Source organism: Geotrypetes seraphini, chromosome 4, assembly GCF_902459505.1.
Source record: "Geotrypetes seraphini chromosome 4, aGeoSer1.1, whole genome shotgun sequence".
NCBI classification, from domain to species: Eukaryota; Metazoa; Chordata; class Amphibia; order Gymnophiona; family Dermophiidae; genus Geotrypetes; species Geotrypetes seraphini.
In genome coordinates, this window is record NC_047087.1 from 91721129 (window position 1) to 91746165 (window position 25037).

At 42.9% G+C, this 25037-nt stretch overlaps 1 protein-coding gene across 5 annotated transcripts in view; it reads right to left on the reverse strand.

Annotated features, from left to right (window-relative positions):
• The window catches only part of ALCAM (activated leukocyte cell adhesion molecule), a 192325-nt gene that overhangs the window by 101091 nt on the left and 66197 nt on the right, over nucleotides 1–25037 (reverse strand). For all 5 annotated transcript variants that reach the window (XM_033941485.1, XM_033941484.1, XM_033941486.1 and 2 more), the window contains exons 2-3: nucleotides 15106–15206; nucleotides 1987–2206 (exon numbers count right to left, since the gene is read on the reverse strand). In XM_033941485.1, coding sequence (XP_033797376.1) covers nucleotides 1987–2206; nucleotides 15106–15206 — 321 coding nt within the window. The remainder of the gene's footprint in view (nucleotides 1–1986; nucleotides 2207–15105; nucleotides 15207–25037) is intronic.

Genomic DNA, 25037 nt, shown 5'->3' on the forward strand with positions numbered 1-25037 from the left:
AGGAAAGACCCTGAACCTCAGAGGCAAGTACTATTTATCCCCCTCCCATCATGCCCTGCTCCTCGTCCACCATACCCCCCCTTCCCATCACCTATGAGCTGCTTCTCCATGGGCAACCAACCCGGGCCATCCAGCCCATCGTTATAGTCGCCCATCGAGATCAGCTCTCGGGCTCTTTTTTTATAGTCTGAAAATATCAATAAAGATATTTGGAAAAAAAAAAAAAGAAAGAAATGGTTCCTGTCTGCTTAATCACTTGTTTGGGGCTAACTGGGCATATTCAAGGGCACTTAACCAATAATGCCACTGAAAATCCCAGGTTAGCACATAAGCCAAAACCACCTTATTTTGGGAGCCTAGATATTCAGTGCCAGTGCCTGGACATGGCAAAATGCTGACCACTACTGGCTGAATATCAGACCCATGGGTAATAAGCTCAACTGCCACTATCTTATGCCATATTGAGTACCTGGAAAAACACATTTCCCCTGAATCAATTCTCAACCTAGTTCTTAGGATACACTCAAGCAACCTAGTTTTCAGCATATTCACAATGAATATGCATGAGATATATTTTCATATAATGAAGACAGAGCATGCAAATCTCTATCATGTATATTAATTGTGGAACACAAAGCACAAACAAACAAAAAATTGACCCTTAATACTCCACAGAACCGAAAAGCAAATAAAAACAAAAAACACTGTGGAGAAGATGTAGGCTTTATTGAAGATACAATCGTTTAATCCACAGGACAAAATGTCTAGGACCCAAATGATGGGGGACTATGGACCCAACACGGTCCATGTTTCGACTACCCTATGATGGGAGACTATGGACCCAACACGGTCCGTGTTTCGACTACCCTGTCTTCCTCAGGGGTCCCTTTTTACAGCATTTGAGCATTACTCTACCGCGAAGAGTTCTCGAGCAGAACCGTCTTTAGCATTTGATCCATGTGTTTTCGCCTTAGGACTTTTAGGGACCCCTGAGGAAGACAGGGTAGTTGAAACATGGACCATGTTAGGTCCATAATCCCCATCATTTGGGTCATAGACATTTTATCATGTGGATTAAACGATTATATCTTCAATAAAGCCTGCATCTTGGACATCTTCTCCACAGTGTTTTTTGTTTTTATTAATTGTGGAATACAGACTGGCTAGGTAAATTCTGATGGTTAGTTGTGAACTATTGTTCTAACAATAGAATAAGAAAAGCCATACTGAATCAGACCAAAATTCATCAGACCTGCCTCTTACAGTGGCTGTTCATAAATTGTAGATCCAGTTTCTCAAAGCTCATTTCAAGGGATAATTTATTTATTTTATTTATTAAAAAAGTTTATATATCGAATATAGCCTACATGGTTCACATAAAAAACATGCATAAAAATTTGACAATACAGTGGTTATAAAGGCAAAGGAAGCACTTTCCCAATTCTACTGGCTAAACATTTGTTGGACTTTTTCCTCAGAAGCTAGTCAAACCCTCTCTTGAGCCCTGCTATATTAATCACCTTGACCATAATATCCTCCAGCAACAAGTCACCCAAAACCACATGGCAAACCAGTGACCAGATGGCTATAGATCATAAAACGGATTTGCTCTCCACTCTCACTCAAGGATTTCAAATTATCTTATTTGCATTTATCAAAGGAATCTAAATAACTCTTGTTTCTTTTTTAAAGAGCTCCAGTCAAGCCTTGCACAACAATTATTCTTATTTCATAATCAATGATATATTCTCCTAATGAAGAAAGTGTGGTGGTGTTATAATACTTTGAGGATACTTAGGTGGATAATGCACTTGTTTGCCTTATTTGTGCCATTATCTAGCATTAAATGAACTCTCTACTAACACTGAGCAATTTTTATTGGGTCTCATCTATCAAAATGGTAACAAATGCCTTGAATGAGATACTTGATGCCCCATTTATCAAAATGCAGTTCAGAAACTATCACATGCTTGTTTTTTTACTTACTGAACACCTTGACTACTGCTGGTGCTTCCAACACATCATCTTCAAAAACTAGCATGCACACAAATTTCTTCTGATCATTGATGGTTGCATTCATGATGTACAAGGTATAATTTTCTGCCATCAATAATCTGTCTTTGTATTCTGGTACATCGTCATACTGCACATTTGGTTTCGCTACAGCTTTTGTTGCAACAAATTGTCTAGTACCATCTGCCAGTTCCTAGAAATAAAAAAGGAACTATTTTAGCTTATATGAAGTGCAGCTCTAAGATGTTTCTAGGTGCCCTCCATGCTCTTACTTTCTACAGATTTAAGGCCCTAGTTTAAGAACTCTTCATAGAAAAATACACCTGATTCAATTGTGATTCTGGCCATGGGGCTGAAATTTTCTGCAAACTTATTTTCAAAGGAAAGGCCCAAGTGGGATTTTCCCTTGACAATTTAGTCATTTGCCAAAAATTTATTTTGGCAAATATATTTTCACCTTTTCTAAAGCAGGAACAATGTATGTTGCAAAACAAAACCCAAATAGGACAAAATACACTCATGAAATTTGCCTGCCTAACCTCCTACTCACTTTTGCCAGCAGGTAGAAGTATAGAAATTATTCATAGTGCAAACACTTTTATTTGCTTTCAGGTGGATGGGGGGAGATTTTCAAATGGTTTTTATGCTTGTAAAGCATTTCTCATCTGCAAAATATGTTTTCCATAGAAAGCAATATTAGTTAAGGACACAAGGGGAAATTGTGCCAAACAAATCTGATTAATTTCTTTGACTGGGTGACTAGAGAGTTGGATCGAGGACATGCACTAGATGTAGTCTACCTGGATTTCAGCAAAGCTTTTGATACGGTTCCTCAAAGGAGGCTTATCAGTAAACTTAGCAGACTGAAGTTAGAACCAAAAGCAGTGACCTGGATTAGAAAAAAGTTCTTAATTTTCTTTTCAATTTTTATCAATACTTTTCAATTTTTTTATCCTCCTTTTGTACTTTCCTTTCATGTGTCCTTTACTATGCTTATTGAAGTTCTCCCTACTTCCCTTATGTATCAGTACTTCATATTCATGTGTTTCTGTTGTAGTTAATAATTAAGACCCTGTTTTTAATTGCAAATCACTTTGAATTAATGATATTGCGATACATCAAAATTTTAATGAAACTTGAGAAATTGGTTGACTGACAGATGACAGAGAGGTGTGGTAAATGGAATTTGCGCAGAGAAAGGAAAAGATGAGTAGTGGCGTGCCTCAGGGGCCCATTCAATATATTTGTGAGCGACATAATTAAAGGTTTAGAAAAAAAAAAAGTGAGACATTTTGCAGATGGCATGATGATTTGCAACAGAGAGGACACCCCAAAGGGAATAGAAAACATACGAGATCTGCAAACATTAGAATGGTTTAATGTTTGGTAATGAAAATTTAGGGTTCCTTTTACAAAGGTGTGTTAGGGCCTTAATGCGCAGAATAGCGCGTGCTAGCCGCTACCGCCTCCTTTTAAGCAGGCGGTAATTTTTCGGCTAGCGTGCGCTATAGCGTGCACTAATCTTCTGCGTGCACTAAAAACGCTAGCGCACCTTAGTAAAAGGAGCCCTTAATGCAAAGAAGTGCAGAGTGATGCACTTGGAGTAAAAGTCCAAAGGAACTGTATGTGCTAGGGGATGAGAAACTGATATGCACAGACCAGGAAAGAGACCTTGGTGTGATAGTGTTTGAGGATTTCAAGGCTGTGAAATACAGTAGAACCTCCAAAGTTGACCACCTCCTTAAGTTGACTTAATTTTCATAGACCGGACATATATCAAAGACACTCAATAGAAGACTGACCTCTATATATTGACCACCTCTGCAAGTTGTATCTTGACCACTTGGACTGTGACAAACAATATTAATTTACCCTCTATAACTTGACCAGTTGAGTCCACTCTACACAACATTGACATAAGCTAAGTATCACTTTTCATTTTACTCATAGTGATGTAAAAGAGCACTTAAAATATTTGTAAAAATAATCACGAAATAGAATTAAATGATCCAGTAACGAGGCAGCACGTGTAGCCAAGGGCAGTGAGAATTTTTGAGCCCCAGGTGGTGCTTCTGAGAATCTGGACACTAATAGGTTGTAACTATGGAGGGGGTGATCCATTTTATAAGGAACTGTAGTCACAGATGAATGTGAAGATTGTTGAACCGTAGTAAGAATATGGAACACTCGCTGATTGCTTAAAACATATTTGCTTGCATAGGCATATTTTGCTGATTATGGGGGTATAAGCGGTTGCAAGGCGTCACTGTTATTTGTATGAACTTTATTTGTTGATGATTTTTATGTATGTTTTACTTTGTAACTCACTTAGAAATTTTTAAATTAACAAATAAATAAATAATGAGGCAGACCTACATAAATGTTGCAGTAGTCAAGGTGGGAGATCATCAGACCATATAAAACAGTTGTCTTCAAGGATGGATCTAAGTACTAGCATACTGTTCAAAACTGCTGTAACACCAGAGTGCTGCTGAGATCCGTGGTTCAAAAGTCAGCTTGCTAGTCTAGGAAGCACAGTTACTTACCGTAACAGGTGTTATCCAGGGACAGCAGGCAGATATTCTTGACTGATGGGTGACGGCACCGACGGAGCCCCGGTACGGACAATTTTAGAGTGATTGCACTCTAAGAACTTTGAAAGTTCTAGTAGGCCGCACCGCGCACGCGCGAGTGCCTTCCCGCCCAACAGAGGCGCGCGGTCCCCAGTTAGGATAAGCCAGCTAAGAAGCCAACCCGGGGAGGTGGGAGGGACGCAAGAATATCTGCCTGCTGTCCCTGGATAACACCTGTTACAGTAAGTAACTGTGCTTTATCCCAGGACAAGCAGGCAGCATATTCTTGACTGATGGGTGACCTCCAAGCTAACAAAAAGAGGGATGGAGGGAAGGTTGGCCATTAGGAAAATAAATTTTGTAAAACAGATTGGCCGAAGTGTCCATCCCGTCTGGAGAATGCATCCAGACAATAATGTGATGTAAAAGTGTGAACTGAGGACCAAGTAGCAGCCTTGCAGATTTCCTCAATGGAAGTAGATCGGAGGAAAGCTACAGACGCTGCCATAGCTCTAACTTTGTGGCCCATGACAGAACCTTCCAGTGTCAGGCCCGACTGAGCGTAACAGAAAGAAACACAAGCAGCAAGCCAATTGGAGAGAGTGCGTTTAGATACAGGATGACCCAACTTGTTAGGATCAAAGGACAAAAATAGTTGAGGAGATGATCTGTGGGGCTTAGTACGTTCAAGATAGTAAGCCAGAGCACGTTTACAGTCCAAGGTATGCAAAGCCTGTTCACCTGGATGAGAATGAGGCTTTGGAAAAAATACAGGCAGGACTATGGACTGGTTAAGATGAAAGTCAGACACAACCTTAGGAAGAAATTTGGGGTGTGTACGGAGAACCACCTTATCATGGTGAAAAACAGTGAAAGGTGGATCGGCCACTAGTGCATGAGGTTCACTGACCCTCCTGGTAGAAGTGAGAGCTATAAGGAAGACCACTTTCCAGGTAAGAAATTTGAAATGCGCTGTGGCCAAAGGTTCAAAAGGAGGCTTCATTAAAGCGGAAAGAACCACATTGAGATCCCAGACCACAGGAGGAGGCTTGAGAGGTGGTTTCACATTGAAAAGGCCCCTCATGAACTGAGAAACCAAAATATGAGCCGAGAGGGGTTTTCCATGAATTGGCTCATGAAAGGCAGCAATGGCACTAAGGTGAACTCTGATAGAAGTAGATTTAAGACCAGAGTCAGACAAGGAAAGAAGATAGTCCAACACCAGTCCCACTGCTAGAGACATGGGATCATGGTGATGTAAGAGGCACCAGGAAGAAAACCGAGACCACTTCTGTTGATAACATTGGAGCGTGGCCGGTTTCCTGGAAGCATCAATGATAGAGCGGACAGGCTGAGAAAGAAGTGAGTGGGCCGAAGTCAGCCCGAGAGATACCAAGCTGTCAGGTGCAGAGACTGTAGGTTGGGATGCAGTAGGGTCTGCTGATGCTGAGAAAGCAGAGAAGGAAACAGTGGAAGAGGTATGGGTTCCCTGGAACTGAGTTGAAGTAGAAGGGAGAACCAATGTTGCCTGGGCCACCGTGGAGAGATGAGAATCATGGTGGCTTGTTCCCTCTTGAGCTTGAACAGTGTTCGCAGCATGAGCGGTAGAGGGGGAAAAGCATATAGGAAGAGACTGGTCCAATCCAGGAGAAATGCATCGGGCGCCAGACGGTGAGGAGAGTAGAGTCTGGAGCAAAACAGGGGCAGCTGATGGTTGTGGGGAGCTGCAAAAAGGTCCACTTGAGGAGTGCCCCATTGAGCGAAAATGGACTGAAGAGTCGAGGGATCGAGAGTCCATTCGTGAGGTTGGAGAATTCTGCTGAGATTGTCCGCTAAGGAATTCTGTTCCCCTTGAATGTAGACAGCCTTCAGGAATAAGTGACGAGCTGTCGCCCAAGACCAAATCCATTGGGCTTCCTGACACAACAGACGAGAGCCCGTTCCTCCCTGTTTGTTGATGTAGTACATTGCAACTTGATTGTCTGTGCAAATGAGTAATACTTGAGGAAAGAGAAGATGTTGAAACGCCTTGAGGGCATAGAACATCGCTCGGAGTTCCAGGAAATTGATGTGGTGTTTCTTTTCCTGGGCAGTCCAAAATCCCTGAGTTTGGAATTCGTTCAAGTGAGCTCCCCAGGCGTAGGGGGAGGAATCTGTGGTGATGACTAGTTGATGAGGAGGTAGATGGAACAGCAGACCTCTGGATAGATTTGAAGATGTCAACCACCAAAGAAGCGACTGTCGAAGAGACGAGGTCACAGATATGTGTTGTGAACAAGGATCCGTCGCTTGGGACCATTGGTTCGCTAAGGTCCATTGAGGAGTACGCAGGTGGAGACGTGCGAAGGGTGTGACATGTACTGTCGAAGCCATGTGCCCCAATAGCACCATCATGTGATTCGCAGAAATGGTAATCTGTTGAAACACCTGCTGACAGAGATGGAGGATGGCGTGAAGGCGGTTGGATGGAAGAAACGCCCTCATCAGAACAGTGTCCAGAACGGCTCCAATAAATTGAAGTCGCTGGGTCGGAATGAGGTGAGACTTGGGTAGATTGATTTCGAACCCTAATAGTCGAAGGAAGTGAATGGTCTGATTGGTGGCAAGCAGAACCGCCTGAGGGGAATGAGCTTTGATCAACCAGTCGTCCAGATAAGGGAAGACTTGAAAGTTGTGAGAGTGGAGATAGGCCGCTACCACAATCAGACATTTGGTGAAAACCCTGGGAGAGGAGGCCAGGCCGAAGGGTAGCACTTTGTACTGATAATGATGTTGATTGATGAGAAAGCGCAGATATTGCCTGGACGTCAGATGGATAGGAATATGTGTGTAAGCCTCTTTGAGATCGAGGGAGCATAGCCAGTCGCCCTGAGCGAGAAGAGGGTAGAGGGTGGCAAGAGAGAGCATTTTGAACTTCTCCTTGACCAAACATTTGTTGAGATCTCTGAGATCTAAGATGGGTCTGAGGTCTCCGGTCTTTTTGGGAACTAGAAAGTACCGGGAGTAAAAACCCTGACCTCGCTGATCTTGAGGAACTTCTTCGATGGCATTGAGAAAAAGGAGGGATTGAACCTCTTGAGCGAGAAGGAGGGACTGAGACTTGTTGGAAGCAGACTCTTTTGGCAGGCCTAACAGCGGGGGAGTCTGAAAATTGAGGGAGTAGCCATGGGCTATGATCGAGAGCACCCACTGGTCGGTGGTGATTACCTCCCATCGAGAGTGAAAAATGGTTAATCGACCTCCTATGGGCTGTGGAAGAGGACAGGAGGGAGGGAGACTGGCAATGCCCAGGAGAAGGGAGTCAAAAGGGCTGAGTCGGCTTAGTCTGAGTGACAGGCTTTATGGTAGGCGGCTGTTGCTGACGTGCTTGTTGGTGCTGTTGCCGCTGCCTCCGAGGTTGTGGAGGTTGAGGCTGAACTGGCCGAGCAGAAAACCGCCTCTGATATGATGGCTGCTGTCTAAATGGACGAGGAGGAGGAGGCTTCTTTTTATTTTTCAGCAAAGTATCCCACCTCGTCTCATGGGCAGAGAGCTTTTGAGTAGTGGTATCCATAGATTCTCCAAAGAGCTCATCACCCAGGCAGGGAGCATTGGCAAGGCGGTCCTGGTGGTTCACATCAAGGTCGGAGACTCGGAGCCATGCCAATCGTCTCATCGCTACAGACATAGCCGTGGCTCGGGATGTGAGTTCAAAAGTATCATAGATGGACCGGACCATGAACTTCCTGAGTTGTAGGAGACTGGAAGTGCATTGTTGGAATGCAGGAAGCTTACGGTCAGGAAGATACTTTTGAAAAGAAGAGACTTGCTGAATCAAATGTTTCAGGTAAAAAGAGAAGTGAAACGCATAATTACCTGAACGGTTGGCCAGCATTGCATTTTGGTAAAGTCTTTTACCAAATTTATCCATGGCCTTGCCCTCTCTGCCAGGAGGGACAGAGGCATATATACTAGAGCCTGCCGATTTTTTGAGGGTGGACTCCACCAGCAGAGATTCATGGGGCAGCTGGGGTTTGTCGAACCCTGGAATAGGAATCACCTTGTAAAGCGATTCCAGCTTCCTAGGGGCTCCTGGAACGGTGAGAGGAGTTTCTAAATTTTTGTAAAAAGTTTCCCTCAAGATGTCATGGAGGGGTAACTTTAAAAATTCTTTCGGAGGCTGGTCAAAATCCAAAGCATCAAGAAATGCTTTGGATTTTTTAGAGTCAGACTCTAGAGGGATGGAAAGGGTGTCCGACATCTCCTTAAGAAACTTGGTGAAGGACGAGTGCTCTGGCTTACCAGCAGGATCCTACACCGATGTAACATCCTCCTCCGAGGAATAATCTGCCTCGGTACCGAGGGGGTCATCAGAATCATCCCACAAATCAGGGTCCCGTACCGATGACAGACAGCCCTGAGAAAGTGGGGTAGAAGGTTCGGTATGCTTGGTTTTGCGTACCGATTTACCAGACCTCATGGACACCGTACCGGGTGACTGTACAGCAGTACGGGTGTCAGAGAACGGCACCGGCTCCGAAGTCGAGTAAGCAGTGCGTCGAAGAGACTTCGGTTCCGCCGAGAGAACAGGCATAGAAACAGATTTTTGCGGTGCCGACAACGTCGATGCCGACAAAACAGGCTGTTCAACGATCGGCACCGAATGCTCAGTAGGTACCGACACTGGAAGGCTCGGAGTCAGCAGAGCCGGGAGCAAGTGTTGTAACTGCTCCTTAAGCTGGACCTGAAGGATGGATGCTATTCTCTCATCCAGAGACGCTCCCTATGGCACCGGTACCGCTTTTTTCTTGCTCGGTACCTGCGGTGCAGCTCGACACTCAGGCGAAGTCGATGCCGATGAAGAGGCAGTGACTTCAATAGGAGCGGAGCGTTTGCGAGGCCGGCGCGCAGTCTGCAGGACTTGGCTTACTGCTTGTTCGACTGGCGGGCTAAGGACAGTAGGGGATAGTTTCTTAGCCGGCTTACCTACAGGGTGCGACACCGAGGATGGATCTGGCGGTGTCGAAGTCACCGGTGCCGATTTGGAGGAAGATGACGGTGTCAATGCCGGGGGATCTTCCATGGCGGCACCGAAAAGAATTCGCTGTTGAATTTGGCGATTCTTTAGAGTTCTCTTTTGGAGAGAACTGCAGCGGGTGCACATTTCTGCCCTATGGTCCGGACCCAGACACTGAAGGCACCACTTGTGCGGGTCGGAAAGGGAAATAGGACGTGCACACCGCTGACACTTCTTAAAACCCGGTGAAGGGGGCATGTAGGGAAAAACGGCCGTAGCAAAATCGAAGCCCGAGGCTTCGATGGTGCCAACAGGCCCCGCCGGGGCTGACCGTAAAAAAGTCGAAAAAAAATGGACTTTTTTTTTTTAAAATAAAAGAAAGAAACGATAAGGTGAATAAATCACGACAAGAAAATAACGCGCGAGCGGGAAGGCAAGAAAAATTTGAAAAAATTTTCCAACAGCAGTTGGAACACGCGTCTTCTTAGCTCCGCGGAAACTAAGAAACTGGGGACCGCGCGCCTCTGTCGGGCGGGAAGGCACTCGCGCGTGCGCGGTGCGGCCTACTAGAACTTTCAAAGTTCTTAGAGTGCAATCACTCTAAAATTGTCCGTACCGGGGCTCCGTCGGTGCCGTCACCCATCAGTCAAGAATATGCTGCCTGCTTGTCCTGGGATAATGATAGGTAATTGAACTGAGATACCAGCAAGACTGACCGTGCCATTTAATGCTGGCGTGAAGGTTGTCAAGTGGGGCTCTCTGTAAGCCACATACCCACCGTCTTTAAAGGGTTCAACATCAAGCAATTTTCTGCTAACCACAGCATCAAGGCAAAGTTGAAAATTAGTGAGATTGAAGGAAAGGCGGTCAAACCAGGCGAGCAACAGATGTCATCAGAATAATCATAGGTGCTGAGCTTGTGATCTTGGATGAAAACAGTAATACAACTCATGAAAATATTGGACAATAAAGGTGCCATGACAGAGCCTTGGGGGACACCACATTGAAGGAGATACTGAACGGATGTGGAAAGCCCATGGGAGAATGATAATTCAAGAAAAATGAGAACCAACTACTTATCATTTCTATAGAGCTGCTAGAAGTAGGCAGTGCAGTACATTAAATATGTAAGAGACAATCCCTGTTCGGAAGAGCTTACAATCTAATTAGACAGACAAACAGAATAAAAAGGGATTAGGGAGTTCTCGTAGAAGGAATGATAAAATGATAAAACTATCCCAATTATGCCAATAGAACTGAGTCTGGCAAAAGATGTGAGTGAGCTACTGTTAAATTTAGTGGTTAAGTGAAGAGAGACTGCTAGAACTATAGTACTTGCATCAAAGGTGGAGAGGACTCATTAAGAAGAGCCTATGACCTGAGTGGAAGCCCGACTGACGAGGATGTAAAACATGAAAATGCTCAACACAGTGAAGTAGTTGGTGAAAACTAACTTCTCAGCAAGCTTAAGAGATATAAAGGAAGAAAGAGACTGAGCAATAATTGGAAGCTATGATAGATTCTAAAGTTCTCTTTTTTCAGTACTAGTTCTACCAGAACATATTTCAACATGGAAGGGACCTCCCCTTAAGTTAGGCTTTTATTGCTAAGTATCAAAGATATGTTTAATGATTTTGAACTAAATGAGGGAGTAGGGTCCAGAGTACAAGTAGTTGCTTTGGTAATGGAGCTCAGCTTTGAAAGGATAAGAGTAAGCTAGTTGAATGATGGCCAGAGATGTGTCATAGGACCAGCATTAGAGTAGATTTTAGACTGTCAGAATAAGTGAACAGAATCTAAATAAATATTTGATGGGATATCACAAGCAAGAACCTAAGGGCTCCTTTTACAAAGGTGCGCTAGCGTTTTTAACGCATGCACTGGATTATGGTGCGCCATAGCGCGCGCTAGCCGAAAATCTACCACCTGCTCAAAAGGAGGCAGTAGCGGCTAGCACGCATGGCAATTTAGCGCGCACTATTCCGATCGTTAAGGCCCTAGCACGGCTTTGTAAAAGGAGCCCTAAGTTGACTAATTCACTTATTCTGACCTACTCCTACTGGAGCATTGGTCTAGGTCTTGGCAACTCAGCTTCAATGCCAAAAAATGCAAAGTCATGCACCTGGGCAGCCAAAATCCATGCAAGACTTACACCCTTAATGGCGAGATCCTAACAAGAAGTGAAGCAGAACGAGATTTAGGGGTGATCGACAGTGAGAACATGAAGACTGCCAATCAAGTGGAGCAAGCTTCATCCAAGGCAAGGCAAATCATAGGTTGCATACGCAGTAGTTTCGTCAGCCGTAAGCCTGAAGTCATTATGCCATTGTATAGATCCATGGTGAGGCCCCACCTGGAATACTGTGTGCAATTCTGGAGGCCGCATTACCGTAAGGATGTGCTGAGACTGGAGTCGGTCCAGAGAATGGTCACCCGGATGATCTCGGGACTCAAGGATCTCCCGTACGAGGAACGGCTGGATAAGTTGCAGCTGTACTCACTCAAGGAACGCAGAGAGAGGGGTGACATGATCGAGACATTCAAGTATCTCACGGGCCGCATCGAGGTGGAAGAAGATATCTTCTTTTTCAAGGGTCCCGCGGCAACAAGGGGGCATCCGTGGAAAATCAGGGGCGGGAAACTGCACGGGGACACTAGGAAATTTTTTTTCACTGAAAGGGTGGATGATCGCTGGAATAGTCTTCCACTTCAGGTTATTGAGGCCAGCAGCATGCCTAATTTTAAGGCCAAATGGGATAGACACGTGAGATCTATTCACAGAGAAAGGTAGGGGAGGGTCATTGGGGTGGGCAAACTAGATGGGCCGTGGCCCTTATCTGCCGTCTATTTCTATGTTTCTATGTTTCTATGTTAGGCTGACATTCATTGGAGTATCGAAAGGTTGATTATGCTTTAAGCCAGGCTCGACAAAGGATCTAGGAACCAGCCCAAAAATTTAGGAACACGATTTGGAATGAAACAAATCTTTTAAATATACTGTATATTTTTAAAATCACACATTCATAATATGCTCAAGATGAAGCAAAACAAGTTATTATAATAGCAGGGAAGGAGTGACTAAGGGGCTACTGCTTTTCCCACTGTCCACCCACCTACAGTGTATCTAGCAATGGAGAGAGGCTTTAGGCTGCAGTTTCTGGGGAAACTTAATGCTAAAGCTGCTATGGCTATGTGGATGGGGTAGTGCACCCACCTACCCCCGATAGCTATAGTCTTGGCCTTTCTATATTGCCCACCTGCCTCCAGCAGCTACAAGTTTAACCCCTCCCCATGGATAGCCCACCTACTCCCAGCAACCACAGTCTAGTCATTCTTCATCACCTACCCAGCACTGTCGGCAAATCCTTACCCCTAGAAGTAGCCTCTCTGAATTCTTCTTCCCCATCTGCCATCCTACCCAAGTAGCTTTTCTCCCTCCCTCCCAAAAACAGAACCAGATTCTTTAAAAATTGCCTCCCTTTAACCCCATTACCACCAAGAATATGCCCCCTCTCTCTGCCTCCCACCTCCCTAGCACATGCACAACCCCAGCACATACATATCTGCCTCCCCTTACCCTCACCCCCCATTGGGGATATGCCCCAATAGTTCTCTCTGTCCCCTTGTAATTCCCTACCTGAGCAGCATGTATAAATTTACCCTTTTTGTCCTGTGTGTCTGTTCTAATTAGATTGTAAACTCTTTTGACAAGGGACCATCTCCTGAGTGATTAATATACAGCGCTGTGTGTATCTGGTAGCGCTACAGAAATAATAAATAGTAATAGTAGTAGTAGTAGTAGCAGTCTTCTTTCTCTTTCTCTCTCTCTCACTTACCCCACAACACTGCTCTTTCTTCCTCCCCAACCAAGCAGGATAAGCCCTCCTACAGCTCTCTCTAGATGACCACTACCTGTGGCTTTCATTATCCATTTCTGTAGCAGTGCCCCAGTGACCAACTCCACCATAACTGAATTTCTCCATCTTTCTCTCCAACTTTTCCTTTCCTTCACATGCACATACCTCCCCCGCTCCTGCACCCTAGCACAGAAACACTCAGCAATCTCCCCTTCTGCTTCAAATTTCCCTCTCCCTCATACAGACACCTAGAGCTCTCCCACTCTTTGTGGCACACAAACATCCAGCCCTTACGCCTTCCTTCCCTCACAGTACACAAGACACCCAGCTGTTGCTGCTCCCCCACCCAGCTGTTGCTGCTCCCCCTCCCTCCCTAAGGGCACAGAGATACCTGACTCTTCTTGTTCCATTCTCTGCTTCCCTTGCAGCACACAGTTTCTTTCGTGTTCTCCTCCCAACTCTCATGCCCGTGCAGCACTACCACCACCCAGCTCACACCTGCATCCCCCCCCCCCCCAACTCACACAGAAACCTAGAAACCTGACAGCAGATAAAGTCTATATCTGGTCTGCCCATCCGCAGAATCCACTATCTCCTACACAGCTTCTGCCTTCACCTACTGCAGCACAAGACCCAGATCTGACAGCCCCCCAACCCCCTCGGGCTCACTGCTTCTGTCTTCTCCCCTTGCAGCACAAATAACCAGCTCTCACCTGACACCCCCTGGTCTGGTTGAAAGAATTTATAATCCATTCAATATAAACAGGATAATTAAGAGATTAAGGATGTTTCTTTATTAAAAGATTGGTATTAAAGAAGGTAAAAAAAGGATTTAACACTTAAAAGCATCCTAAAAAGCTTTTAGACTGGATTTGAATAGAACCAGAGACAGCAATGTGTGGCAACTCAGAAAATCTCTTCCAGGCAAATGGTGCAAGAAGATGGAAGTAATGGAGTCCAGAGATGGGGGTTTGACACATCTGCTTCTACTACAACGGCTGCTAGATCAGCCTTCACCTACTGAGGCAGACTGGACGCAAAGCTGCACCTTTTGGAGGATGACGTCCATTTATTACATCATGTAGAGTTGGTAATCTGTGATACATGCAGACACCATGGCCCTTGACATTCTTGGGATAGCTGTTCCATTGTGAGGATATTACTCATTTGTGTGTCTGATGCAATCCTGTTTGTTAATGGAAAACTGTTCACTCATAAAATGTTTTGAAAATGACCCTCACAAAGTGCAGGAGAAGCAAGCTACTATAAAATTTCAGTTCACATTTAACCCCACACCCTTTTACAAAACTGCACATGAGATTTTTAGCGCCAGCTGGCATGCTGATTGCTCTGCGCTGCTTTGACATTATAGGAACTCTATGATCGTCGGAGCAGCATAGAGCATTCAGTTGGCTCTAAAAACCTCTTGTGCTGTTTTGTAAAGGGGGGGGGGATAAATTTGTAAGAAAATGCTTCTCTAAAAACAGAAATTTTCACGTATTATATCTGTGAGTCTAATCCCATTCCGATACCCACAATCAATAAAAAAATATCTATAAAAATGCTAATGTAATTGTAATCATTTATAACCAATTTTTTCATCGCAAGTTTCTCTGCTTATTCAAATCTGTTCCCCTTAGCTAACAGCAATTCAACGTCTACTTACATATTTCCATTTTCCAAACAAAAGGCTCTTTGGTACATCCAAACTACAAGGTATGATGATTGTATCTCCATATATTGCATTTACTGTACGCATTCCAAGACCTGTTAGAAAAACAGCAACATTAGAAATCTGTAGCAGAGCCAGTATGTATATTAGACTTTTTTTTTTATAATTCTTTATTAGTTTTCAAGTCAAGTTCAAAAGTGCATTAGAATTTACATATAAGTATTATCATAAACAGCACTTACATTCGATCAATATCAATACAAAATACCTTCCCCCCCTCCCTTCCACTATATCCAATCAAAATAGAATATAAAATATAATTCATCCCTCCCTCCCATCCACCCTGGATGTGTGTGCAAATCAAATAAAAAATAATGGCACTCTACACTAATCAGAGTTAACAAAATTTGTTAATGGACCCCACGTTAATTTGAATATATTATTATGACCTAATATATCTGAATTCACTTTTTCATATTTATAACATAAAGTTTCCCACCAGAAGGAAAAGCCTGTCCCAATTTTTCTAATTTTTGGTAATCATCTGCATGGCAATCCCTGTCATAATAATTAGAAGCCTGCTTTTATACTTGTCTAATGGGGGTTTAGTTTTCAATAATGTCCCACAGATTACCACCTCATAGGACAGTGGAAGCGATGATCCCAATATCATATTTTTTATTTTTTTAATCTTTATTGATTTTCAAGCTTTGACAGTGCAATACAATTAACTGAACATAAAATACTGCATAAAACACACTATTAACTACACAAGTAATACATAAAACAATCATTTTCTCCCATCCTCCTCCCAATTATTAATACAATAAGACCTATGATGTGATTACAATATTATAATTAAGTAATTTAAATCCTCAAAATACATTTGAAAGGAGGAGACTGAGAGGGGACATGATCAAAACATTCAAGATACTGAAGGGAATATATTTAGTAGATAGACAGGTTGTTCACCCTCTCCAAGGTAGAGAGAACGAGAGGGCACTCTCTAAAGTTGAAGGGGATAGATTCCGTACAAACATAAGGAAGTTCTTCCTCACCCAGAGAGTGGTAGAAAACTGGAAACCTCGTCCGGAGTCTGTTATAGGAGAAAACACCCTCCAGGGATTCAAGACAAGTTGGACAAGTTCCTGCCAAACTGGAACGTAAGCAGGTGAGGCTGGACTCATTTAGAGCCTGGTCTTTGACCTAAGGGCCGCAGCGCGAGTGGACTGCTGGGCACAATGGACCACTGGTCTGACCCAGCAGCGGCAATTCTTATGTTCTTAAGGATCTGCTGCTGTGGCAGCATCCCCTATAGCCCCCCTCCCCCCATATGCAACTCCTGCAGCAAGTCTCAGTCATGCAAATAGACTTGATGCAGGAGCTGCAGCACCAAGATCAGGGTTCTAGGCCAAATTGTGGGGCTCCTGCAGCAGCTGCTGGAGGCATGCTGGCAGCCTCGTTAAGAGACTAGCCCAGAGGGGCACAACAGTGCATAGACTGGACAGGTCAACAGTCAAATGAGGGTCAGATCCTGTTTCCAACTGTGGCCAATTCAGCTCACAAGTAGCAAGCAACATCCCGATGACTGAAAAGGACATTACGAGACCCAGCCTTTCCATCTCATGTGGATTTTACCAACTGCATTTCATCAGGACATATGGATATACAGTATGTGGTGGGATATTATCAGCCTACTTGATGTTACAGGCTGCTATACTAAATGCTGTCACCACATTCTCTGCCAATAATTGCAAGAATTGATGTATTTTGTTGAAAAGCTAATTACAAAGGTGATGTCTGAGGTAACCATAGTTTACAATTGTGTTTTGCAAACATATGTGTGCCAATCCTGTGACTACAGTAAGGAGATATGGATTTGCTGGGCTTCTGTTCCCTGCAAAGGAAGGGTACCCTCTCCTGAGTTATGAAATAGTGCTACATAGTATGTACTGTATGTACTCATATTGCAAGACCTCGCTCGTTTAGAACAGTCACTAAATAAAATAAATAAATAAATAAAAAACAGTGCTTTTTATGTGCACCACTGCACGTTTCCTGCTTTCTTACAGTGTCAATACCTAGACACTTGAGAAAGTATTCCTTGTTGAGTGCAACGCAGCATGCTTTTCATCTCCTAGATGCAACGGCTAAGATCTCTGTTAGTGAAAGCCTACTCATGTCCCTTTGGAATAACCCTAAAATTCAAAATAAAGGTAGATCCCTTTCATGGAAGAGGTGGCAACGGGCGGGTGTCGAGTTTGCTCATCAATTAATCTCCTCCACCTCATTCGTTCCTTTTGATATTTTTTGTTCTGCATATTCACTTCCATCCTCTATACATTCCCAATGGCTCATGCTTACTGGAATACTGTCTAAGGTACATATGCGCCCTGACTTTATGACCTCTATCCACACTGTTCACCACTGGTCTACTCTGGCCTTAATGAAGGGTAAAGCGATATCTCTTTTTTATAGTATTCTAAGGGATCACTCTTTTACCTTTTCACCTCAATCAATGAACCAATGGGACTCGATTCTGCAGACTACGCTTTCTGATATAGATTGGGAACTTTTCTGGTCCTCCACAAACCGTCCTCTTCTATCTTCCAGAGTCTCGCAATCAATGTTCTTCGTTATGTGGAATGCAGTATGGACCCCATTTCGCATGTGGAAAGCGAAGCTAAAACAAGACTCCACCTGCTGGAATTGTTTGAGAGTCTGGAACTCTTGATCACATGATTTTTCATTGCACTATAGTTCACTCCTTCTGGATTCGTATTTGGGACACTATAAAATCTATTACTAAGTGTTCAGAAGAGATTTCCATGGACATTGTAATTCTTCGTTCTCAACACCCTTGTTTCGCACAAACAAACTGCCCACCTAAACTCATTGATGCCATGTTTGTAACAGCTCTTATGCATATTCTAAAAAATTGGAAATCATCCTCGCTACTTGACTACACCTTTTGGTGGAACTCTCTGAGCGTGTATCACAAATTTGAATCTTATGCATATGAGAAAAACATGATTTCTCGACTCTCCACAAACATGGTGCGAAATAAATCACCTTGGTCATTCTTAGATTCATATGTTCATTCTAAGCAGTAGACACTTTTGCCTCTTTATCTATCTATCTCTCTCTTTTTCTTTTTCTCCTTCTTTCTTTCCCTCTCTCTTATTTCACTCTCCCTGCTTTTCTGCCTTTCATATATCTTTTATTAGCAGTTACACATACCCTGGATTCTTTTTATTAATCTGGTTGTATGTAAATGATTGTAGATATAGACTTTTTCTACACCATTGTGTCTTATTCAGATTTTGTGTGTTTGAACTGCTTTCTGTAAATTTCTTATAATATTCAATAAAAACTAATGAACTAAAAAAAAAAGAAAGAACAGTCACTACACTCTTGCAGCGTCAGAGAGAGAACCATTGGCTCAGTTGTGATGATGTGACGTGTGTATACTGTATGTACTTGTATTGCAAGACTTTGCTCATTGTAAGCTTTTGCAGGTCTGAAAAATCCCAGAAATAATAAAGATTATTTGGTGGCTCCTAGTCTGCAATGTGATGATGAGTGAGTAATTAATGACACTGAGAAAATGTTGACCATTCTCTCATTGACTAGTGCCAGCCTAAGAGAAATAAAGTATTCAATGGTCAGAAATGAAAGTCTTCTTTGAAAAGGTCAGACACTTAAGCACGTTGGTTTAATGCAGCAGACCTTGTTCTACTTAGATTCATTTTAGCTTTAAGAAGCAATTGTTTTCTATACCTCTTTTGCTAACAAATATTCTATCATGTCTAGTATATGACAGACTGAAGGCTCTTTAGTGGACAAATTTATGTTTGAAGTGCATGATGTGTTTAATGTTTGCCTTATTTTGAAATAAAAAATGTTTGGTGGCAATCTGTATTTTTCTGACTTAACATTACCATTCTGAAAACCGAAAAATTCCAAAAACCAAAATATACTTGGTCCCAAGGATTTCAGATACAGGATCTTGTACCTGTACTTCAAATTCCTCAACTGTTCTGCTGCTTGAGATTTTTTCATGCAGTTTTGACAAGAAGGTATTTAACTAACAGTTGTTTGTGAGCCTTAGTCTTCTTTCCTATTTTGTGTCACTATTTGAATAAGAATACCCCTTATATAAACTATCTCCCATACTATCCCCTCTGCCACTTTCCCATTATCCTTAACAAGTACATACTCCTTCCACTTCATGGCTATTTGTTGTTGTTCCACTGGATAAGAGAGCAGGTTTAAATTGACCCAACATAGATGTTTATAATTTCTTAACCCTTCACTCCCTCAGTGCTAATCACTACTGTAGCAATTGCATGATCTAATATTGGGAGTATCCATTCCTCCCTGCAGCAACATAGGCACCATTTTTCTATAAATAAGTAGTCTATCCTAGAATAAGATAAGTACTTCCCTGAAAAGAATGTACAGTAAAATCTTGGTTTGCCAGCATAATCCGTTCCAAAAGCATGCTTGTAATCCAAAGCATTTGTATATCAAAGTGAATTTTCCTATAGGAAATAATGGAAACTCAGACGATTCATTCCACAACCCAAAAACTTTAATACAAAATACTATACTTGTATTGCAAGACCTCGCTCATTTAGAACAGTCACTACACTCTTGCAGCGTCAGAGAGAGAAGAACCATCGGCTCAGTTGTGATGATGTGACGTGTGTATACTTGCATTGCAAGACATTGCTTGTATATCAAGTTAAAATTTAAGAAAATGGTTTGCTTGTCTTGCAAAACACTTGCAAACCAAGTTACTTGCAATAGAAAGTTTTACAGTATATTCTTTGACGCCCCAGGTTAAATATGCAAGATCTTTCAAATGAAACTTGACTAAACAAATCTTCAGTGCTTTACTTTCTTTCTTGACTTCCCTTTGTTGCCTAGAGGACCTATCTCCTCTACCTTTTGTTTGAGGTACATGATGTGATAGTATCGTTCTAAGACTATTGCTGATACTTGAGAACAATGTACTACTGTATGTGCTCATTTAGACATTGGTGAATTAATTTCTAATTTCATAAGCAGGAAATCGCAAAAAGCTAAGTGAGTATAACCTTATGTAAAATCTTTTAATTAAATAGTAGCATCATGTGAACAAAGAGAGTTGGTAAAGGAGTATATGTGGCCTGCTATTAATATTAATGAGGGAAGAGAGCCCCGATTTATAGGTTACAGCAGGACACTAGAAACCCTTGCATCAGCCTTGACTCTGTACCCTGTAAAATTTGTTGGCACAAACTTCAAGGCAAGTAGTAAGGGCATTTTTCAAAGAAAATATATTATGACCACAAGGTGGTGCTAAAGTAGTATGTTTACAATTGACTTTTCTCTGAAAAGGAAAAAAAAACTCTTAGAAATAAAAGAACAAAAAAAGAAGAAACAGAAAAAAGTAAATTAAACAGCAGCAATTATTGTTTTATTTTTAATTATAATTTATGACATGCTTGAAAAATTCACAAACTATTAGATTTTTTTCAGTTGATGAAAATCAAGCGCTTATTTCCAAAACTTGCCAAGTCCATATTAGTTGCATCAGAGAAAAATCAAATTTTTATGTATACAAATATTTTTTAAATTTCCCACAAGAAGTGGAGAAAATATAAACTAAAAAAGTGAAAACATAATAATAAGTGTTGTTTAAAATCTTGCATGAGTTATCTAAAAGTGTTGAATTTTAGAAAAACCTTCACATTTCTATGCCAATCATCACTGTACCTAAGATTAAAACTGCAAAATATTTTTCTGCTCATTTATCCAAATATGTTACTACATGGGACAAAACAGGCATACCATGTTATTGGCTGCTGCATGCCATGCTACCTGGTATGTTATGAACATAGAATGTTTAAGACTTAACTGGTTTTAGAATTAGCATTCACCTGGTCTTAGCTGATTCAAGAAAAACATCTTATTTTAACTTGGCTGCAGGTCAATGACAAAACTATTCATCACAACAATTAATTATACTGGTAGATAGCAATATCCTTCGTCCAGTGGCATAGGCAGACAGCCAATTTTGGGCAGACTTGAGCCCAAACTAGGGGCTCCTTTTACTAAGCTGCGATAGCGATTTTAGCACGCGCTTAGCGTGCGGAGAATTGCCATGCGCACTAGACGCTAACGCCAGCATTGAGCTGGTGTTAGTTCTAGCCACATAGCGCAGGTTTAGCACGCGCTATAAACGCTATCGCAGCTTAGTAAAAGGAGCCCTAGGTGAGTACAAAGTTTTCTGTGACCTGCCCTACACCTACCTTTTTCTTTCCCTCCCTTCCCACCCCTCATCCTGTACAGCAGCTTCTCTCTTTTCTTCCTCTTCCCCCAGACTATGCAGCAGCCTCTCATTCCCTCCCCACCCCCCTAGCCTGTGCAGCCTCTCTCTTTCCCTCCATTCCCAATCCCCATCTCCAGCAGCATTACTTCTTACAGAATTTCTCTTCAAGTTGTCGGCAGCAGTTCCTACACGCAGTTGGCGGCTGATCCAGAAGCTTTCTCTCGGACACAAAACACAAAGGCATCAGAGGGAAGGCTTCCGGACCAGCCATGGCAGCGTGTAAGAACTGCTGCTAGCGGCCTGTGAAGTCAAACTCTTCTGCTACTGGGTGGTTGGGCCTGAGCCCATACTGGGTGGGCCAGGCCCACCCCGTGGCTATGTCGGATTTGGAAATGAGCCCTTCAATTTATGTTAAAGAAGAACAATGCATATAACTACCAGTAGATGTGCAGCTGCCACACTAATTTAATAGGAGATAGGTGTGTGTCACTGCATTAAAAAAAAAAAGAACAAAACATCCCTGTGGGGCTTCATAGAAACATTGGAAAAATGAAGGCAGATAAAGACCATATGGCTTATCTAGTCTGCCTAACAATGTCATATACCCCTCCTCTCCCTTAGAGATCCAACATACTTGTCCCAAGCTTTCTAGAATTCAGATATACTTTTTGTCTCCACATCTTCCACCAGGAGACTGTTCCAAGCATTTAACACCCTTTTTGTGAAAAAAAAAAATGTATTTTCTGAGGTTACTTCTGAATCTATCCCCTTTTACCCTCATCCATTCCAGATTTCATCCATTCCAGACTTCTCTTCAATTGAAAGAGATTTGCCTCATGTGCATTTATGCCATGTAGGTACAGTATTTTAAAAAATCGCTATCATATCTCCCTTCTCCTACCTTTCCTCCAAAGTATACATATTGAGATCTTTAAGTCTGTCCCCAAACACCTTATGATAAAATCCACAAACCATTTTAGTAGCCTTTCTTTGAACCATAAGAACATAACAATTGCCGCTGCTGGGTCAGACAAGTGGTCCATTGTGCCCAGCACTCCGCTCCCACGGCGGCCCTTAGGTCAAAGACCAGTGCCCTAACTGAGACTAGCCATACCTGCGTACGTTCTAGTTCAGCAGGAAATTGTCTAACTTTGTCTTGAATCCTTGGAAGGTGTTTTCCCCTATAACAGCTTCTGGAAGAGCGTTCCAGTTTTCTACCACTCTCTGGGTGAAGAAAAACTTCCTTACGTTTGTACGAAATCTATCCCCTTTTAACTTTAGAGAGTGCCCTCTCGTTCTCTCTACCTTGGAGAGGTTGAACAACCTGTTTTTATCTACAAAGTCTATTCCCTTCATTATCTTGAATGTTTCATCATGTCCCCTCTCAGTCTCCTCTTTTCAAGGGAGAAGAGGCCCAGTTTCTCTGTATGGCAATTCCTCCAGTCTCCATCCTATTTATATCTTTTTGAAGGTGTGGTCTCCAGAATTATACACAATATTCTAAATGAGGTCTCACCAGAGTCTTATACAGGGAAATCAATATCTCCTTTTTCCTACTGTCTTTTCTTCTCCCTATGCACCCAGAATCCTCCTAGCTTTCAACATTGCCTTTTCAACCTGTTTGGCCACTGATCATCACATACTATCACACCCTGTCCTCTTTCGTGCACAAAAGTTCTTTGCATCCTAAACTGTAACTTGCATGACCTTGCATTTCTTAGCATTAAATCCTAGCTGTCAAATTCCGGATCATTCTTCAAGCTTTGCTAGGTCCTTCCTCATTTCATCCACACCATCATGAGAGTCTACTCTATTGCAGATTTTGGTATCATCCGCAAGGAGGCAAATTTTACCAGACAGACCTTCAGCATCGCTTACAAAAATGTTAAAAAGAACAAGCCCATGAACCAAACCTGCCCTTCTAACTCTTCTCTTTAATCAAGCACTATTGTTTAATTGAAAGGTAACTAAACAATAGAGCAGTTTCTAACTTCCTAACAGAAAGACCTTTGCAAAAATATACTCTGAAGGACTACTTTTTCTAGTAAATAATCTCAAACAGATAAACACATATGTGACCCTACCTTGATTAGTAGTTTTTATTAACAAAGATTTCTATGCTTTTTTAGAGCTGAAATTTTTGGAAAAGGGAGATATGATAGAGATCTATAAAATACTGAGTGGAGTGGAAAAGATAGACAATAATCGCTTGTTTACTCTTTCCAAAAATACTAGGGGCTCCTTTTTACTAAGCTGGCGTTAGTTCTTTGTGCATAGCGCGGGGTTAGCGTGCGCAGCAATGCAGTGCGCGGTAAAAACGCTAGCGCACCTTAGTAAAAGGAGCCCTAGGACTAGGGAGCATGAAATGAAGCCACTAAATAGTAAATTGCAAACAAACCACTCAACATATAATTAAACTCTGGAATTTGTTGCTAGTGAATGTGGTCCTTTTGTTTTTCTCCAATATACGTTCGCTTTCCTGTATTTATTGTAGTTCTCCCCCCTCTCCTGCTCGTTCTTAGTACATTATTTTGTATTTTATGTTTGTCTGAGTAAAATTGGTCTGTTTATTATTGTTGTTTTTAATTTTGTTCTTACTCCTATTTTATTGTTGTATAACGCATGGAGGGGCCTAGGCCCTAAACGCTAAAAGTAGAAGCAGGGAAAATGTCCATTCTAAAAAAAAACAACAACGTCCAAAAGGAGGTTTTTTTGATAATGGCCTGCCTCTACATTCAGCTGTTTAAATGCCCAGACCACCCTACGTCTACACTAACAACATAGAATCAACAAAAAAAAAGCCTAAGTCCCAAATGCCCAACACAAGAGCCTTTAGGTGAAGGAGGAGCCAGTCCTTTGCCTAAAAGCTGGATTCTGTAACCGGTGTCTGTCAAAAAGAACACCGGTTACAGAATCCACCCCCCCCCCCCAGCAACGATCGCGGCAGGAGAGATGGCTCATCTCCCCTGCCTCAATAATGATCCCGAAGTGCCATTAACCGCGGCACTTCAGATCGTTATCGCGGCACTTCAGATCGTTATCGCGGCAGGAAAGATAGTCAATCTCTCCTGCGGCGATCCACACCTCCCTCGATCGGATTTGGCAGGAGGGAGCCCAGGCCCTTCTGCCCCGGCGACCGGCGATTCCCCTAACACGATCGGGGCAGGAGAAAGCCTAAGCCATCTTGCCCCAGCAACCTCCCCGACTCGATCAGGACAGGAAGGAGCCCAAGCCCTCCTACCCCAGTTACCCCTCCTCGAATCAATCGGGACAGGAAGGAGCTAATCCCTTCTACCCTGATGCAGCCCCCCATGACTGCCCTCCCGAACCCCTGATCGGCCCACCGAACCCCCCACCCACTGACCCCACAACACCCCCCGCCAACCCCGCAACTTCACCCCCCACCCAAACACCCCTCCTTTACCTTAAAAAAGTTGGATGGAAGGAGGGGTCCCAAGCCCGTCCATCTGGCAGGCCCGCCATCCTCAGAGTGGCGGGCCTTTGGGCCTCATTGGCCCAAGTGCTTCAAGCCCCGCCCACAGGTGGGGCCTTAGGTGCTAGGGCCAACTGTAATTGGCCCAGTTGCCTTAGGCCCCTCCTGTGGGCG